The 20,120-nt window shown below is 48.5% G+C and overlaps 1 protein-coding gene across 1 annotated transcript in view; it reads left to right on the top strand.

Annotated features, from left to right (window-relative positions):
- The window catches only part of BABAM2 (BRISC and BRCA1 A complex member 2), a 357,467-nt gene extending 338,500 nt beyond the window's left edge, over nt 1-18,967 (top strand). Inside the window, exon 12 of the mRNA XM_080918718.1 lies at nt 18,634-18,967. Coding sequence (XP_080774844.1) covers nt 18,634-18,697 — 64 coding nt within the window. The 3' untranslated portion in view covers nt 18,698-18,967. The remainder of the gene's footprint in view (nt 1-18,633) is intronic.
- Nucleotides 18,968-20,120: the final 1,153 nt, after the last annotated feature.

Here is a 20,120-nt window from a genome sequence, read left to right as displayed (position 1 = left end):
CTTGTTTCTATCACTTCTCATTAAGGCAGAGATTCTAGGAAAGAGGAGGAGGAGGCACCATCAGAGGATGGTTAGAAATGTTGAGGGCTGTTGATATCGTGCAGATTGTAGTGACAAGCACAGGCCTTGCTTCTGTGGGAACAAGAATCTCTCTTGTCTATCACTGGATCACTCAGCACAAGAACCACTGATGACAAGAACTAGATTCGTCTCTGATGGAGTGGAGTTGATAGAAATAAAGTAGTGACTAGGCAAATAGGTCTCTTGTCTTTCCTCAGTGGTCCATAAAATCCATAGCCCACAGTAGAGCTAGGTTGAGTTGACCAAGCCTTAAAGTAAGCTTGATAGTGGGGCCAGGTTCAGAACATGGGACACAGAGGGAAATAACTTCCAAAATCAGCTAGAAATATGATAAACTTAGACTATCACGGTACCAATGCAATGAAATTACTGGCATAGAGTTGACATTCTGGGCATCGGTTTCATTTCTTAGAAGAATCTGGTTAAGATGTACAGGACAAAGATTAGAACCCTGTGTCCCTGAAGACTGGTCCAAGACAATACCTAAGTTATGTGTGATCTCTTACTTTTTCCCCTGCCTCCTGTTGCCCCAGGATCAGCATACTGGAGTCAGCCTGGAGTGAGGAACCTTGCATGTAGTTGAGGTGACTGCTTCACAGCTCACGCCAGAGGCTAAAGGCCTCTATGTCCTCAGGAGGACCCCAGGAGGTTCTTGGGCAGAAATAACTTGCTAGGGGTCTAAAGACCCAGTCCCAAGGACTTTTAAGAGAAGATAATTATCTGCATAGCTAAAACTTATTATTGGGGTTTATAAATGAGAGAAAAGCATAAGGGTATAGTGGCAGGCAGGCCACAGGCAACGCAGCCTTCACAGTAACCTCCAGACCATCAGGGGACAGGATGTACAATGAGAAGTGGAGAGAAAATTCCAGTGACTCCTGTCTTCCAGACAGACACTTAGTCATGCCTAGTGGAAAATGGAAGGCAAGAAAGCAGAAGTCAGATCAAAAGATGCCTAGGTAAACCTTATCCAAAGCCACTTCTGAGGGGAAAATAGTAATTCATTTCCTTGTGTCCCATGCAAGTCAGTGCCAGGTGACCAGCAGAGAGAAACAGGGCATAGCATTTCTGTTATGGGTTGGCAAACACATTCAGCAGATATATAGGAAACATGTGTAGGAAACTCCATACAAAACATGTGCAGAGCCCTGAGAACCCTAACATGCAACACGCGCACGCACGTACACACACACTGCATACAGAGCTGCTATTCTCAGAGTGCTGAAAATCAGTACCCAAAGAACCCCAGCTACCAAGGCCAGTCACTAATGGACATTCCTTTCTGACACCAAGGTCTTCCAGGGAATTATCCGCTCAGTGTACCGTGTTATTATTGTTGCTATCAGGAACTGGCTTTCACCTCTGAACCCTGCCATGACATTACCCATAGGCAACAGGGACCTGTGCATCTGTTGCCATGGCAATTGCCATATATTCCATATGGTTTATCTCCCACCTTTACCAGTGAGTGGTTACATCACAGTCTGAAAAAAGGCCGACCCTTCCCTGACCTTGGCCCCCTCTTCTTCTCTTCTCTATTTTGCCCCTTTTGCCCCCTTGCCCCACATGGGGAGAGATTTATTGTGGGGATTGGTTAACATAGAAACAGCATTTTTCTTGGAGGAACTGACAAAACCACCTTCTTTAGCTGTCAGGACATCCAGCCCAGGTTGGGGGCTGAAGGTAGGGACTAATGCAGGGTGATTGGAGTGACCTACCACTGGCACCGAGGAGGGGAGAGGTCTGGAGAGCTTGAGAAAGTCAGCTCTAGGGTAGCCTGGTGAGAAGGAGAAACTGAGGCAGCAGTTTGGAGTTTTGTAGGCAGTTCGTTAGCTGGACCGAGGGCTATGGTGTCATCTGGTGGAAGTTTCATGGCTAAGAGAAGTTGGGTGGGGAGCAAGAAGAACACAGGGAGAGGGTGGAGCAAAGACAGATAAACACGTGGGCATAGGGAACCTCTCCACTTACCAGACTGCCGGCAGTATGTATGAAGATCCCGTAAGATAATTGGATCTAGTGTGCCATTAAGTGGCCATTTGGAGCCCTTGTCTAATGGGTACTGAGTCCAGACCGTATTGCAGAGATGCACTAGTTTTGATGCCTCAAGTTGGGCGTTAACTTCAGAGATTTGAATTTTCCAGGAAACAGCCCAGTGGGGAGCCTGGGGGTACATTTGAAGATAAGATAGCAAGGCACCCATTGGGAAGTTACTGAATTATTTGTACCAGTGTCCCGAGAATAAGTTCAATAACAACATTCCAGCCAGGCTAGAAGTCCAAGTCGGCACTTGGATCCTCTGTAGGTTTGGTGAACCCCAGACTCACCAGAAAGCATCCCTGCCTAGGTCTAGGGTTTCCTGAACGGCTGCAAGAACCTGTGGGGAGGGGGCATGTGCGAGAGCCACGTTCAAGGGGGTAGTCACCCAAGGGTCGAAGTCTTATCTTGTATGTCAGCTAGGAGGCTGGTCATAAGGACCATGGCCATGAAACACCAACCCCTTAGCCATAAAGGCTGGTCAGGCCCGATGTGGGAAACCGGGGTCCTCTCTGCCAAATGGAGGAAAAACCCTTACCAATCTGCTGATGTTTGTGCAAGAATTGTAACAAGTTGGTAGCCTGAAATGTGAAACTATATGGTGACAAAGGGGGGAAAGGAGAGAGAAGAAAAGGAGGCAAAGGTCAGGAAGGGTCTGCCTCTCGTTTGGACTGTGGAGTAACCAGTCACAGGTCAAGGTGGAAGCTAAACCAAATGGACACTGGGAATGTATGACACTTGCCATGGCAACAGATGCATGGGTGACATCATCGCTAGGTTCGGAGGTGAAAGCCAGTTCCCGGTACCAACCTGAGGCCTGGCATAGTGTTGTGTAATGGTGGCTGCTGTTATGAACTGCCACACTGAGACATTTGATCTTTTTTCTGACTGCAATAGGGTTTTCCTGACAAGCTTACAAGCTGACACATAGGCAGGTAAATCCTAGCTTTGGTAGTGGTGATGAAGGTGGTGAAAGCATCATGGCTTCATGTCAAGCTCTTGATCAATAGAGGAAAATTGGCTTGGACCTGTTAACCTTTTCATTGCCAGTGAGGCGCTTTCCAACCCTACTCTGGTTCCCTAGTGTTACTCGCCAGGTCTAGAACTGAAGGTGGCCATTTGGTAAAGCGCCTGCTTTATAAGCCATATGGTTTGACCCTCAGAACCCACGTCTAAAGAGCAGATGTAATGGTACGTGCTTGTAGCACTGAGAGGCAGAAACAGGTAGATCCTGAGACTTGCTGACTGGCCAGCCTACCTCCTTGATCAGTTCCAGGCCAATAAAATTTTTTAAAAAATTAAAAAGAAAAAAAAACCCTCCTCAGGACGAGGTGGAGCACCTGAGGAGTGACACCCAAGGTTGTCTTCAGGTCTCTACCTACATCCTACACATACACACGGACTCCTGCATATGAACATACATGCACAAAACATAACTGCCAGATACTCACTATAAAAACAGTAAAGGTTTGCTGAGTAACAAATACATTTATAAAAGTGTCCCCCCTTGCAGGACGTAGTGACACTAAAATGCCAAATCCTGTTTATGTAAAGTTTGAATGTTATGGGGCTTTCTGTGCTGAAGGGCAGTCCAAGCCAGAGCACTCTGCGTGTGTAAAAGCAGGATTTCCTCTCTCAGGTAGTCAAAGCTCTGGCTAGAGTGTGGACAGTCCCCACTGTGGGGGAGTGGGAATGGGCGAGGCAGGAGGAATGTCACATGCTGATCTGCACATCTCTCCCAGCTCTCAGTGTCCCCAAACTAAACACAGCTCAGACCTTCCTGCCTCTAGCTTGAAAGTCACATGAAGACTCTCTCTTCAGAACATTCTTGCAGACAGTTGGTAGAACATTCCCTCCTCGGAGGACTAGTAACTTACTCACTAAGAGCGAGCCTCAGAGTCAGTGAGTGCCTCCCCTACAGAGTTCCTCCTGGACTGGAGAGAGCAGCCTCCAGCCCCCAAGTGTGGTACTAATGGACTCTCTGGTCACTGCACCAGTAATCAGACTGTGGAGGACAGTTCAGAAGTGAGGTGCTCTGAGCACTTCTGCAGCTCTTCTGTCTTATTCGGGGGATCTGAGAATTCCCAGCACTCTTGCTTATGCATGGCTCCTGCAGATTGTAGGATAAGCCCACCCTAGGCTCTGTCTGCTGCTCCCTCCTTTGAGACACCACACTCAGCTATGTATTTGGATCCCTCTCTTGAAGGCAGTTGGTAAGCCCTAACAGATCAGGCTGCTGAGGATGGGGGAGTTCCTGAATCCAGGCTGATCCCAGCCTGACCCGTGCAGGCTTCCTTGATGCATTCTCTGCCCCACCCTGACCAAGTGGTTCTGATGGAAAAATCCACCCTCGAGAAGATAGTTTTAAACCTTGGTTTCAGGGGACGCTTCTGCCTGTGTAACCTAAGGTGAGAATTCAAGGAAAGCAGGGTGTAGGTTTAAGCAGAATTGTACGCTTGTGCTTAAGAGCGACTTTGACCTCTCATTCCTCCCAGACTAGAATGATTATCCAGCTGCCAGAGAGTTCTTAGAGGGATCACTTCATTAAATGGTGTCACTGGCAGGCGGTATTAACCCTAAGACCAGTTTGATCTGGACGTTCTGAAAGCACACTTAAGTGTGCAGGCAGAGCTAGCCCACGTGAACCTGGAGCTTGGTCATGGGACCTTCCTCTCTTCAGTTTCTCGTTCTTGCCTCAGCCTGCCAGGAGACCAAGAAAACTTGTTTTGAAAATGCTTGACAGCCAAAACAACCTGTCCTCAGCCTGGACAGGAGGGCGTGTCCTCCCTGACCGAGTCTATGCAACTGGGTGTCGGACGAACTGCTGACTGGAAAAAAACGAATTTGCTGCTTTCTTTTCCTATTGTTCACAGACAAGTGCCAGCGGCTGGCTTTCCAGTTCCTTTTGGCCTCTTTCCACAGCCCTTCTCCTGAGACACTTTCAGACTGTCCGAGTCGCGATGATGAATAGCCATGAGCAGCATCCACTAGGAAAGCCACAACTGTACTTCCAGCAGTGGGAGCTGAGCTGGGTATCCCACCTTAGGCATATTGGAGCCAAACAGAGATGTTTAACCTACGAATTTTATTTTCATTCAAGTGTTGGTCCCTTCTGGTAGGGTGGAAGTCTTATTTAAAATCTCCAATTATTCAAGTGGCCATCTTTCCTTCAACTTTGTCAGCTCTTGGGCTGGCTCCCCCGCCCCATGCAGTCTTGTAAATTTAGCCTTGGACAACCACATAACTCCCTGAGGGAGATTCTTCACCTCTATACAGAGGAGCAGACTAGGTAAGGGATCAGTGAACAGAGACCTGCACTACCATCATCTGTTTTATGAATAGTTTTATTGGAACGTAGCTTCCCCTATCCTTTTACATTGTGTCTATAGCCATGATCAATACAGAGCAGCAATACACAGAATGATTGTGACAGAGGTTGGACCTACAAGCTAAAAACAATTAATGTCTGGCTCTTGACAGAATATGTGTTGACCTGGAAACTGAGATGCTCTGAGTTCTAAAGTAGCAGTAAGGAGCTAACTAGAAACTAGGTCTCTTCCCTTCTCCCTTCAGTTGGCAGTACAGAAGGGCTCTGGCATTGTTGCGCACAGAGGGTAGGGAGCTTATTCTCCTATGTTTTGACAGAGTTTACTTTGCTGTATGTCTGTGTTTGTTCGTTGGTCTGGTGGCTCTGACACCCTTAGTGTCTCCCAGTTTTAAATGGGGTGTGGGGAACCGACACCTTCCTTGGCCGTGTGGGACTATCTTCAGTGGCTTGGTTCAAGGTGGGACACCCCTTTGTACCCACATGGAAGGGCATGCTGATTTGAATGCTGACTCATCTGCTTGGTAAACATGGTGGGTAAGGGAACCACATGCTGTCTTCAAGAATCCCGAGGCCCAACCCTCTCCCACCCCTGCTCTGTCTGGATTTGCCTTGTCTCCCAGTCTGAGCAATGGAATGGGGAAGATGGCTAAAAGTGCTGAAGTGATTGGTAAGCTCTGGTAAGAAAACCAGTAAGGCTCCTAGAGGGAACTCTACAGTGTGAACTAGGAAGCACCTCATTCTTTTAAACCTTTTTCCACTTAAAGCCAGTGCAAACAAGGGGTGTCATTTATAGAATTCACTTCCCAGTCGATTTACTTCCTGTGCTTCTGTTCTTTATCGGATGACCAAAACTGCAAACTTGGTCTGCTCTTGCTTTGTGCAGACTAGGAGAGGCTGCCTCTCCCCCTTTAGTTTTGTAGTTTCACTAGTATTGGAACAAAGCTGTCTTCTTTTCTCTGCTTCCTGGCTCTGAATGAACAGACAGCTTAGCAAGATGAGCCCAGGCTGGGCACTGTGGTGCCACAGCACAGCCACAGTAGTTACTGGACTCCCAATGCAATTGCAGTTTCTGATACTTGCCAGCTTGTCCTCAGAGTCCTGTAATGTGGTCCTTGCTGGCTTGCATGTGGCCTTGCCTTTGAGATCATAGCAAGCAGGATAGCTCTGTGACACTTTTCCACACCTGCCCCCACGCCCCAAGCAATAAGAACTTGGCTCCCAGGCTCAGGGATGGAGGTTGGGTACTCTGTGACTGAAGCAGAGACATGGTTTTCTTGTTTAGTCCTCATTAGTTCAGGTCCTGATGTTGGCCCTTTCTTCCTAGCCAGCTTGAAGAGCACACATGATTTCCCACTATGTGCTGTCTCAAAGGCAGCACACTGGCAGCACCAAGAAGTGTGCTCAGAAACCCAGAGGAGTTAAGCTCCTCATGGAACTGACCTCGTTCCCAAGGCATTGGATTACATGCTCCACAGTGGTACCGGGAAGGCACCCCACTGGGACACCACCCACACTCATATGTACCTTCTGAAGGCTCTGTGGTCAGATCTAATGCCACTCCTTAGTTCATGCTGGGAGTTGTAGTTGGGCCAGGCACGTGAATATGTTTTTTAAAGATTTCCATCCTCTGCATCTCAGCCTACATCTGACTTTGGCTCCCAGAGTTCAGAGTCTGTAAGGGAAGGAAGAAAGAGAGGCTGGGCACCTAAACCCTTCATGTCAATTTCCTGTCCTTGTTCTCAGTTTGAAAAGACTATGGGAGGAGAGGGAATGTCATTCATCACAGTCTTGAGCCCCTAAAATATGTGGAGTACCCTGCTAAGGGACAATTGTGTCTTATGGGTGTATCACTTCCATCTTGGTGACCTCAAAAGATGAAGTGGAAAGATGAAGGGCAGTATGGGACTGGCCATTTGTGGTAGCATGTGACCATACCCAGGGCCGGGGTTAGCAACTGACCCTGGTTTTCTAAGTGCACTGCTTCCAGTCAGCAGGCTTCTGATGCCGTTGAGTTTGCTGGGGTGGCCACGGGACTGAAACAGCATTCCAAGGGTCCCGTTGTGTAGAATGCAGTGCATCTCAGACTGTGTTCCCCCTGCCCAGGTCTAAGCTTCAATGGCCACAGAAGGCACCAAAGACGCCCCACCCGAGCTAGTAGTGTGTTACTGGCAGGACACTGGGCTGCATACGTGTTCCTGCCTCACTGTAAGCCCGTTTGTTCCAGGCGATGGCAGAGTGGAATAACATGATCTGTTCTTTACATACTGCTATTGGGATTGCAATGAAGTTATTTTAAAAAGCACATTATAAATTGCAAAACACCAAGTGCCAAGTTAGTTCATTCACTTAACCAACAAGCACTGGGAAGTTACACGGTGCCAGGCGGCACCGGTGAGTCCAGATCTCGCTGGAAGGTTTTCAAGGAGGGCAGTGACTCAGTTGGTAAAGTGCTTGCCACACAAGCATAAAGATCTGAGTTTGAGGCTTGGCACACATATAAAAAGCCAAGCATGGTGATGCACACTCATAGTCCCAGTACTGGAGAGGCAGAGACAGGTGATCCCTGGGATTCACTAGCCAGTGATTGGAACCTGAGCTGGAGCAAGCCTCAGGTGCCAGTGAGAGACCCTGTCTCCAAAAACAAGGTGGACAGCTCCTGGGGAAAGAGACTTATAGTGTTCAGATACATGCTTACGTACATGTACATAAATACAGACACACAGAAAAAGAGGGTGGAGCACAGACTCTGGTGACAGTAAAGTGGCATAGAAAGAAAACCAAGGTGGCCTCAGTTCTTCCAGTGCCCGACATTGTGTTCTTATTACCCCAAGCGGAAAAACAGATGGAGACCCAAGGATTTCCCCAAAAGCACAGGGAACAAGTGATGGGTCTGAATTTAAATTTAGTTCTGCTCCTAAGCTCACTGTCTTCCCTTCACAGCCTCACAGCTGGCCACACAGTTGCAGGATGTTCTCCTTGCCTGAAAATAACCAGGAAGCGCTAATCGCCAGTCCCTTTGTCTTTTCCCAGTCCCAACAATGGCTCAGACAAAAACCAAGGCCAGAATGATCCTTTGGTTCTAGACTAGGCTATAGGAACCCTGTGAAGTTGGAACAAAAGGTTGAGACCCTGTCTCAAAACTTTCAGGGAGGACTAGAGAGACGGTTCAGTGGTTAAGAGCACTGTCACTCTTCCAGAGGATCCAGGTTGGGTTCCCAGAGTCCACATGGCAGCTCACAACTATCTGTAACTCCAGTTCTAGGAGACCCAAGGCTGTCTTGGGCTTGTTTGTATTCTGTATACCACCAGGCATGCATGTAGGACACAGACATAAAAGCAAACACCCGTGCACATAAGCCTAAAAAAGAATACACCCATGGGTGGGCATGTATAACTCAGTGGAGATATAACTCAGGGGGAAAGCTCTTGCTTAGTTTATGTTGAGCCTTTGGGTCTCCAGCACTAAAACATCTAGTACATCCGTAGTCAATCTTTGAATGGAAATTCAGGGTATTTTTGTGTCACTTAAACGATGCACTACCATCACCCCACCCCAGCCCCAAGATAAGTCCAGAAAACAAATAGAGTTTGCTCCCAGAGATGGGGCAAAGTAGTCTGAAGAACTTTATCTAAAGCTCGGCAGACCACAGTACCAAAACACCCAGGAGACTTGCCCTGCAACACACAAGAAGGCAGGGCCTACCTCAGATAGGCAGCCTCTACCATCCAACCACTGTGTACCACAAAATGGACAGCTTCTGGGCAAGTATTGAGCTCTCCATTCTGAAAGCCACCCAAGAGTGTCACCCATGCTTCACAAGTGCTATGAAAGCAAGCCCTGCCTCAGATAGTCTGCTAAGATCACTCTAACCCTGCATTTCTCTAGTACCAAAGTGGTGGTCAGCAGTTATCCAAATCAGACAGTTAGGGGATGTTTGACATGGGAAACTCCATTACAGGGCCTGATCCTAACCCAGTCCTCAAAAGAGAAGAGGTTGGCTTTCCAAGATGCACAAAGTCCTCCCAACATGCTTCAAGGCTCAGGAAAGTATCCTGTACCTGCAAAATAAAGGGGCTTCTCCTAGCTGGCTCCCAGACTTTCAAATGAAATTAATTATTGTTTGTGATATACTTCAAGATCCCCCGATGAAAGGCCTTGTATAAATGCAAATTATTATTATTATTGTTATTATTGTTATTAAAGATGTTAGACATCTGGCCTGCTACATAATGCCCAGGGATAGGTCTGAGAAGAAAAGAAAGTTTTCTCACCAGCAGTAATGAGTGAGCCAAGAAGGGCTTGGCCCATAACTAAAAACAAAGCACCTAGCTCCCTTCCAGGGCTAGCATTGCAGCTTTCTGACCTGGTAGTCAAATGTTTATGTGTTCTCAGAGGGCCATTTACCCTGCAGGAATCAGCCATGCCCAGACCATGAGTGTGTGAATGTCTAGTTGTCTACTCACTTGAAGTATGGGAGGAAGATAGTCAGGATGGAGACTGTCCATCATCCCTGAGGATCCTAGGTCAGATCTGTAGTTAAAGGGGAGCTGTAGAGAAGCCTCAGACATACTCAGTGCCTCTGATAATGGTTATTAAGACGTGGAAGGAGCCCCTCTAGCAAAGCCCAGAGAGAAGCCATTTATTAAATGACTGCTTCCCACCTGAGAAACTGCCTGTGAGTAACGTGGTCGGGCTGGCACTGAAGTGATAATAATAACCAACAGTGACAGGTAATAATGTGCTTGACCAACAGTTGCCTTAGAAACCATACCTTCATTTTACACATGAGGCTTCTGGGGCCCAGAGAGGTAAGGTGACTTATTCAAAAATCACACAGCCAGTAAGAAACAGGGCTGGAATCTCTGGAGCATCTCCAGCCACCATTCATTTATCATTGTGTTTGGATCAAAGGTGCCCCCATTTTCTAGCACTGAGCAACAACTCTGGAGAGTTCTAACATCTGTGGTGGAAAAAAAAGGTTTGTTGGTACCCTTGTTCTCCTGGGACTCTTTATTTATGGAACATCCAAGCTTCCAGTGTCAGGTGGTCAGACTGTGCATGCCTTTCTTGGAGCTCCTTTTCTTCCTTTCAGTCAAGTGAAGTATCCCCACCTTCCATTAAGGTGCACTCAATGTCAGAGAACCAAATGGGCAAGCAAGAAGGTCAGGTTCATCTCTTTTGTGCCTTGTTATCATAGCCATAATTCTACTGAGAGGCTATCCAGTTGGTATCTGTAGACACTCTGCAAGGTGTTGGACCATTTAAGCATATACAGAGCAAATGCAGGGGGAATGAGAACTGACCATGAGTAGCTCTTGAAATTTACTAATAGGTAGCTGGCTATTCTATTAAAAGTTTTAGTGGATAAGGAAAAGGACATTCCACTAAAATGTTGTTTAGGGGAAGGGGAGAGCCACCAAGTCAAGTTATTCTCTCTTACTCCCCTGTAGATGAAGAAATGAAAGCGTTCTTTCTTTTGATAGAGCCAGGGATGGAGCTGGTTTCCCACCTTAATTGCTAGTGTTCCCTCTACTGGAAATTATGTCAGAGTGGAAAGGAAAGAACATATTGTTTTGAGTCAACAGCCTTGGATTCATATTAGCATGACTCTCTGTTACTGTGTGACCTTAGAAAGGCTACTGGGCATCTCTGGATCATTGATTTCTCATTGGTCAAAGCAAAGACAGCGACCTAATGGTGGGGCCGTTGGGAGTCAGTGGAAAACAACAGAGATGGGTGTAAGCAGCACAGTGTCTAGCATGCGACAGTCTCCTTCCTTCCCGGATACTTGTGGCCTCTATATATAATCTTTTAAGCTATAATCCACAGCGAAATATTTATTTTATATCTTAATTCAGTGTATATTATTAGAAGTTTCACAAAATGCTATTTTGCATGGCCACATATGATTCCCTCAGATTTTATTTAACTTATTTTGACACTGGTCAGGACCCACTGAGTGGATTTCACAGCCCAGTATTTGAATGAGCTTACTTCACACCATGAATATCATTTGCCTATGTTGTACATATGCCCTTTTGGGCCTTCCCCACATTTGCTGTCTATAACAGGTACTTAGGGCCACAGAGAGCTGAGCTTACTGGGGTGACACTTCAGGACCATGAGCTGCTGTGGAGTGGCCATGGCACGAGCCCTGTGGACACTGAAAAGATGCTTCTCTGTTTGCTCTCTGACTTCTCCGTTCCACCTGCTGTGACTGGAAGGGGTGTAAACGGCCCTCGCCCTCGTTTGCTACAAAAGCAACCTATCTTAGGAAACAGAGACTCAGAGTACTGACCAGATGCTGTGCCCCAATGCCAACAGATACTTCCAGAGGCAGCTGGGGAAGCCATGGGCCCCTAGACATTTGAGGTCTAGCGTTCACCCCCTAAGCCATATTTGCTGCCTGACAAATAATATGTCACAGCCACCAAGAGACTAAACAGAGAGAGTCTTGTTTTAAACCTACAAAGAATTGATGTCTGAAAGGTGATCTTGGTCCTTTGGGACTATAACTAGACTAGGCTAATGTTCAGTAGTCCTGTATGGAACCCTGAGGCACCACCTCCTGTTGGAGCCCAGACCCCACATTCCCTGTGGTCAGCCCTCTGGTAGGCTGAGCCCTTCCTCTCAGGGGCTCATCCTTTGGTGTTTCCCTTTTACTCACTATGCAGTAGAAGGCCATCTGTGGCCCTGAAGGTGACTCACCACCATCATATAGATGGTCACTTCCCCTAGCAGGTGAGCCGATGAGTAGCCTTTTTGTGGCTAGGGCTGTGGTCAGATCCCTCACTATCTGTGGGCCTTCACACTGCCCTCACATCCTGGTCTGAGCTAGGTTCCTGCTTGCCCTTAGCAGAGTAATTGGGGGATCTTCTGTGTGAGAAAAATAGGCAGAAACGGGTGCTGGGACCATATGAGCTCAGGGCTGGGCCCTGCTTGGGCTTTGAAGCTCCCAGCAGCACCTCACTGCTCATTTCCAACGCCTACTACCTGCTGCAGCTTTGCCAGCTCGGGCCAGACGACCGGAGAGCAAACAAATGAGCAGACTTGCTTGCCAGCTCCTGGACTGCCAGGCCATCCTCAGAGCAGCCTTCTTTCATTTATGTACCAGGTTGGAATTCACCTGTCAGGGGCTTACAGAAAAAGCCTGTATGGACAGACCAGGATTCTTCCCTGTAACAATTTGATCGTTCCTTCCCTTATAAAGGATATTGCTCTAAAGCACTTCTTCACATATCTGTTTGAGGAACCCATGGACAGCTGTGTGTGGTGTACCCAGTGTGAAACGGGGGATGTATATGAGCAGGAATCTTTCCTCATAGGAGTATGGGAAACTGTCTGGCATATGACAGAGGCATTCACTCAGAGATGGAAGCCCAGCAGAGCAAGCCAGCCTTGTAGCGGAGGCCCATAGGAGTTCCTCTCTGTCCTTGTCCATTCCCCAGCTAACCCTGTGCTCTCTTCTGGCCAGGTTCCAGAAGACCTCCGTAGAGGGCTTCAGAAGGGCAGTGAACTGCTAGGTAATCCTCATCACTTTAGACCTTTTAGATACCCCATGGATTGTCAGGAACCAAATTCTATCCCAATAGTTAGATGTGGAGAAGTGGTCTCTGAAGTCCTTCCATGGCAGCTTGTGATAGAGTTTAGCAATACTGAGATCACAACCTTAGCCTTCTCATTAGTGAGGCGGCTTACTGCAAAACTCACAGTCTAGACACAAGTCTAAACATCCTCAAACAAGTCAGGCCATTTTGGCCTAAGACTGGTGAACAGAGTGCCATGGAATTCAGCCTAAGGATGACTGGGCCCAGTTGAGGACATGGGGCTTGTGTCTGAAGCCACTAGCACGTGACATTGTGTTCTCAGCTTGATATCAAGCCTTTGTATCTTCAGTGTACTAATTCCTCATTTTATAAGCTTGGCTGCCCAAGGACTGCCATGTGTAGCAAGACTGCCCAGGAGCCATCAGAAAAATACCTGTTTGTTCTTCACCCCCACACCAGAGAGCCAGGCCACTATCGCCATGGGTTCAACTGTCATGCAGACCCCCATTGGCGTTCACTGATCCACCACGGTACCCAGAGTTAGACAGACAGTTGCTGTCTGGGCTTTGGAAGGTTTGTAGGGGAGGGCATCAAAATGGAAGCAGGTCTTTGTGTCAAGATCTGCTGTAAGTCTAGCCTTTTGCCATGAAGCAAGAACCCAGAATGAGCCCGTGTTTACATGGCAGTTCAGGACAAGGGGGATAAGGCAAGACCAAAGACCACGAGGCATGACTGGCAGGACTGTCTTACACTGTTTACAGGACGTCTTTGATTTTCATACCACAATCGTTTCATGTGACTGATGGAAAACATGTGCCAGTTGAAGTCCCAGCTGCAGAATAAAGCTGGAAAAGGCAGTGAGAACTATTAGGTGTTTGGAACTTGCCTCTACTTCATAAATGACCTCTGGCTTGATTTATATATTCTGGATTTCCTGACAGTGATGGTCATGTCTCTGAAGCACTTCTCCCAGCCCACCCTACCCCACCCCATCACCACACTGGCCTGGCTCGAACATCACAGGTCTGTCTCAGCTTACAATTGCCCAGAGAAAAGCACTTTTTAATTCAAGTCCTGTTTTGGAAGAAGGCAAATGTTTAGGCTTTTGCAAAATAAAATGATCTGTCTGAGGACCATGCCAAATAACTCTGCTCTTGTCCTGGGCAGCTAGTCATATGACTCTTAAACCCCTTCCGTGTCAACAGCTGTGCCCTCCTTCCTGACCAAAAATTTGTACCTAAGGAGCAAACCCAGCAGGTTTGGGAGAAGATGAATGAGGGCCTTGGGGTATCTTTGGCTGCAGAACTCACCCTTAGATGCCACTAATATGCCACCAAATAGGCTAGGACTGGATTTCAAAAGATGTATGATGCCCCCAGGACATGGACTGCATGTCCAGTGTAAGAATTGCTATCTCACTGTTCCAGCTGGCAGCTCCGTATGGGAAGTGTGGGAAAGGGGGTGTCGGTCCAGAAGCCACAGGAAGAGGATGAATTAAGGACACAGACATGCAGACCTGTCTCCCTGTACAGGACATCCCTCTTCCACAGTTCCTCATGATGTTTATGGCTGTTTACAGAAACTCGGAACCTCTCTCTCCACTACTTAGACCCAGCTTGGTCCCCATGGTAACAGTTGGCAACATTGATCCTCTATTAGGCTGGTTACTATGTCAAGGGCTTACTTGGACCCATATCATGTAAGTACCTTTTAAGGTAGCCAGAGTTGTTCCCATATTATAGATGAAGAAATCAAACTAATGTCACTTACCCTAGGGATCCAGCGAGTAAAGGCACATGAATAGGCCTGAAGCTAGATCTCACTATTTCAGAACCTACTGTACCTGACCTGTCACCCACAGCGCAGGTCAAGCTCTTAGCTGTGTAGAAGAGAGAACTACAGTCCAGAGAGCCAGCCCTGGGTCTAGGGCCAAGAGAAGGAGAGCTGCTGAGCACTGCATCTCCTGGTCCCTTGCCCTGTTCTACACAGAGCTGACCTCATCACAGCCTGGGATCCCTTTTCTACATTTTGTTTTCTGGAGACTCTTGGATTGTGCTGGGTTTTCTGAAACCTTGAGTGATAGGTCATCAATCAGACTTATCGAAAGTATGAGAGTATCAGGGCCTTATTCCACCCTGAAACATAATAGACTCTGTACTAGTCTGAAGCTAAAACGTGTAGCGTGACTGGAGGGAGGGACCTGGCTGACTCCAGGCCTCTGTCTCCTGCCACAGACCCACCCCCTAGCCAGCTAATGCTAAGGCCTTTCCCACCACATCACACACTTGGGGAGCTTCCTGGACACTTTGCCTTCGGTAACAGATGTAGATACCTAGTGCCATTAGCATGCTGTGCCCTGGGCAGCTCCCAGTCTCTCTGATAAAAAGTAAATAATTGAAAACAGTGCTCTAAAACCATCTCTAAATGGGTGGGCGCCAGTTGTCATTTTCCCCTTCCTGTGCCTGCTTCCCTCCCTTAACTGACTTAATGAGGAGCCAAGCTGAGAACAGCTGGTAGCATCATGCCTTTAAATAGCCCTGGCCACACTTCCCCCTTGGAGGAACAGTTTGCCCTGGCAGGGAAAGCCCGGGAAACACGGGAAACTTTCTGCAAATTTTCTGCAAAGGAAGAGCTTGCCTATCAATCACAATCCCTGCTGCCAAGACCTTTTGTAAGGATCCTGCAGCCCTGATAAGACTCTGGTCCTGGGAGGGATGGCAGGGGTCAGGCTAATGCATGGAGCCAATCCTTGCAGCCAGCACCATCCACTCAACCAGACATGTTGGGACCCTGCCTAATGTAACCTGGATGCAGCCAGAGTGACCCTGTCCAAGTGACTTTGAAGGAAGGGCTACAGGCACTGGCAGCAGCCTGCCAGCTCTGATTCTCAGATGAAGGGAGTAAGCTCTCCTGAGCTACACATCCAGAGACTGTTGGGAAAATAGAAGCCACTGGAACGTGGCTTGCAGCCAAGTTGCCACGCTCTGTCCTCACTTCTCTCAGTCCATTCAGCTGTGTTCCAGGTCAGGACACAGTCTCATTGGCTCTTCCTTATGCTTGAAGAGTTTGATCTGGTGCAGCTGCACACAAGTGCTTTAAAGTCAAGGTGACAGTGATTTAGACACCGTGGGGCTGTGTCGGTCAGGAACGGATGGAAGATGCTGTTCTGTCTTCCTCTCTGTTTTTATTGACACCGATTGAAATTTAAGAGTGGACCAGTTTCTCTGTCACCACCTAAACACTACATTTATTGGTAGAGTATTATCCTTTTGCCCACCTGCTTCAACAGTTCGTAATGCATGTGCTTAAAACCAGCCCTTGCCAACCACTGGCTACTGAGAGCTACTTTCATTAAAGCCACCGTGGAACGCATGCTGAAGCCCGTAAGCCCCATTTCACAGGTCCCATCAATGTGGCCTGTCAGGGAGGATTGTGAATAAATATTCCAATGCCCTGGAGGCACATGGACTGTCTGTGGGCAGAAGAGAATCCTCTGATGGCAAGCAATGTGGAAAGCAAGACCGCCTAGTCTAAATGGCAGTACAGGTGAAAATGGCGCTGTGAGAAAGATGTAGTCATGTGCTGGAGAGCAGGCAGATACACAGGCTTGGAGTCTGCAGCATCATTGGTTTCCTAAGATATGTGTCATAGAAATGGAAGGGCATGCTGGTGCTCTTTTCCAAGTGTGTCCTTTGTTTACTTTTCAAAGGAACGCATACCTCAGAAATATTGAAGAATATATGTTTAAAGAACAAAACGAGTGGAAGACAGACAGCGAGAGCGACCCTGAGAGTCAGGATAAGAGTCTGGGAGCACTCTAAGATCCTGGCCAGGTGTTGGTGACAGAGACAGTCAACAGAAAGGCATGGCTGGCTTGTGTCTTCTGTAAGGAGTTGTTGAAAGGTAGCAAAATTAGAACAGGAGTGTCACTAAAAACAAAGAAGGGGAGAATCTTGAGGGTTGCTTCCCGGCAAGGATCTAGGGAGCCTTGGAAGCCAACGGCTCTATTAGAGATGTGGACATTGGCCAGAGTGTCTTCTAGGTCAGAATGTCCTGCAGGTGGTTGGGACTGTGAGACTGGAAATTTGGGAGGGGAAGGAACCAGGCCGGAGTGATGAAAGCCTTCAGGCAGCCATGAACTTGACCTTGCTCCTGATGAACAGGGTGGAGCACGGGGAGACAAGCTCCAAGAGAAGTTGTGCCTGTAGGGGAGGGGCAGAGCTACGGAGTTGTGATGGGGCGGGGGGGGACACAGAGACATCTTCCAGTGAGGGGCACTAGCTTCTAAGTGCTGCAGAGATGCTATGGGCATAGCTGGATGAGAAGCCCAGGCACTGAAAACAGCCAAATTAGAAGGGATTTCAGTGGGCTCGGTGGAGGAGGAGGGCCGCATGTCATCAGGAGCTAACTCTGCTCTGTTGGGTAGAGGGGTGCTCATGCCATATGGCAGGCCCTGTGGTGGAGCTGAGTCCTGTGTGCTCTCAGGTGGGCTGCACTCAGGCAGATGCACTTCCTGCCTCAGCTCCTTCACCTCCTAAGAGCCGGGGCCTGGCAGCAGGCTTATTAGAACCCACATCTTTAATAAGACAGTTCATGTGGATGGTGGCAGTTCTTGGGGACTCCTAGTTCTTGTTGCTGTTCTGGGAAAGTGAGATTACTGGGTGAGCCACCTCTAAATGCCCAAGGATGACAGAGATTATATGGGAGTCAGTCAGGGACACCAAGGCAAGCCCTGGCAATGAAAGGTTCATTTCCCAACACATATACAACTTTGGCTCCTGCTGTGTCTTCTGTCAGTTAACCCCTCCCTAGTCTCAGTGACTGCCTGAAAGGGTCCACAGTGCCACCAGCATGTACCTACCACATACCTCAGCACTGATTCTATCTGCCCCTCCTCTAAGAGATCTCTCCTATGTGACCAGTGCCACATCTGGGTCACCCCAGCAGTGTCTGGCTCAGCACATTCCATCTCCTGATGTGCAATGTTGCTCTGTCTCTGCAGAGTAGAAAGCCAGGTGTCTGGGTCACCGTGGTGGCTTGTATCTATAATCCCAACACTTGGTAAACTGAGACTGGAGGATTCCTGAGAGTTAAGAGGCCAGCTGGGATACCTGGTGAATTCTAGGCCTGACTCGGCTATAGAGTAAGGGCCAGGCTACTTTGGCTAAAGAGTAATACCTTGTCTAAATAGAAAAAAAATCAGGTATCCAGAAGGCTGTATGTTCTGTCCCAGAACTACCTATCTGTAGTTCTCCCAACGCCCAGCCAGGAAGCTAGACCACGCTTGTGTGGGAATAAATATGACGCTGATGACATCTGTAGTCAAGGAAGTGATGGTATCAATAATGTCACTCTCTGTCCTATAGCTTGGCTCCTAGGAATGGACAGTTGATTCTGAGGGCGGGTGTCTAATAAATGTGGCAGGCAGGCTCTTTAAACATCCATGAGAGGTAGCGCAGTGGTGCACTGCATGTAGCTCCCACAGAACAATCCAGAGGGCTTTGGCTCTAAGGAGGAGAGCCCAGCCCAGCTTGCGCGAACAATAAGTAACAACTGTTCTGAGTTAGGTGGAAGAGCTCCGAACTGCATGTTTGTGTTCAAGCTGTTTGTGCTAACAGTTCTTTCTCCCTCTTTCCCACCAGGGCTTATTTCAAAACCTTCGTCCCTCAGTTCCAGGAGGCCGCGTTTGCCAATGGGAAGCTCTAGGAACACCAGTGTTGAGCGACAGCCGACCAGACCGCTCAGTCCTCAGGCGTGTCCCGTCCGACCGCGTCCCGGAAGCCGCTTGGAATGTTCGTGCCGGCCTTCTGCTCTCGCAGCAGCTCTGCCCGTCCTACACAGCCCTGCTCTGCCGGAGCACCCTGAACCCTAGCACCTCACTGCTGGTTGCTCCTCCTCCTTCCTTAGATTTCTTAGCTGAAAGGAATAAACTGCTTTACGACGGTGAACTTTTCCAGGGAAAATAAAATGTGATGGATGCACACACCCTTCTTTAAAGTCTTTGTCCTACGGGCTTCTTTAGAGTTCCATTGAGCGCCCTTGGCTTCTCCCTGCCCCGCTGAAACTAGTGTTAAGTTTGTGTGTGTGATTTATACTCCAACATTTATTTTCCAGTTGGAGAAGTCTTCCACTGGAGAAGAGGTAGCCCAGAGCCACACTCAGGTCTTGGTCCCCAGCGCTGTGCAGCACTGGCTCCTGGGCAGACTCTGTCTCCCCCAGTCTCCCTGGCTCATGGGAGCTCCTTGGGCCATTTCAGCTCTGCGGATTATTCATGAGAGATAGAGGCTAGGGGTCAAGGGCCGTCACTGGTGTGTGTGACATCTCACCTGTGGCCTGGCAACTCTGCAGCTGAGCAGGATCAAAGCTGTGTGTGGTACATCCCAGCACTGGGGAGGATGGAGCTGGAGGATCACGAGTTTGAGGCCAGTCTGGGTTACATAGCAAGACTCTTTTAGAAGCATCGAATTTCTCCCCAGCCACCCCTTACCACTCCCAGTGTGTTCAGAGGGAAGATATGGCCAAGAGGCTCTAGCCACGCAGGAGTGGTGTGGGAAGGGTCAGCTAGGCCCTTCGCAGCAGTGTGCGGCCTCCTGGCCATCACACCAGCAGGCTGCAGTCAGCTTGACCACTTGGCAAGGCCTACATACAGAGAGCAGCGTAGCAGGCTCCTATCCCAACGGCAATGTAAAGTGCAGGAAGCATCCCTAAAAGCAAGAGAACCAAGAGTTGAGTGGTTGGCCTGGGCTCCCTCTTCTGCTTCTTGAAACTGAGGTTCCTCCTGCAGGGTACACACAGTCTTTCCTGCTGGGCCTCTTACTTGTTCCTGTGGGGGCTCTTAGAGCCAAGGTTTACCACATGAACCCAGAAAGGAAGGAGTTCCTGACCCTGTTGCACCAGTGAGGGGGCACCTTTCTTCCCTGCACCCCCCAACCACCGGTACCAAGGATACTCTCAAGAGGCTAGGGAGGACCTGAACCAGATCTGCCAGCGGGGCTGTCAACTGGGGAGCTGCATGTCTTCACACAGGGGTTCTTGGGTCACTGCCTGTGGGAATTCCCAGGACAGCAGTCCTGTGTCCATGTTCCATTGTGCCATTAACTGCTGTGTGACTCAAGTCATTCCCTTCCTT

This window comes from Micromys minutus (assembly GCF_963924665.1).
Source record: "Micromys minutus genome assembly, chromosome: 1".
Taxonomy (NCBI): Eukaryota; Metazoa; Chordata; class Mammalia; order Rodentia; family Muridae; genus Micromys; species Micromys minutus.
Note: the sequence above shows the minus strand (reverse complement) of the source record. Positions and strands in the feature narration are given on the sequence as shown.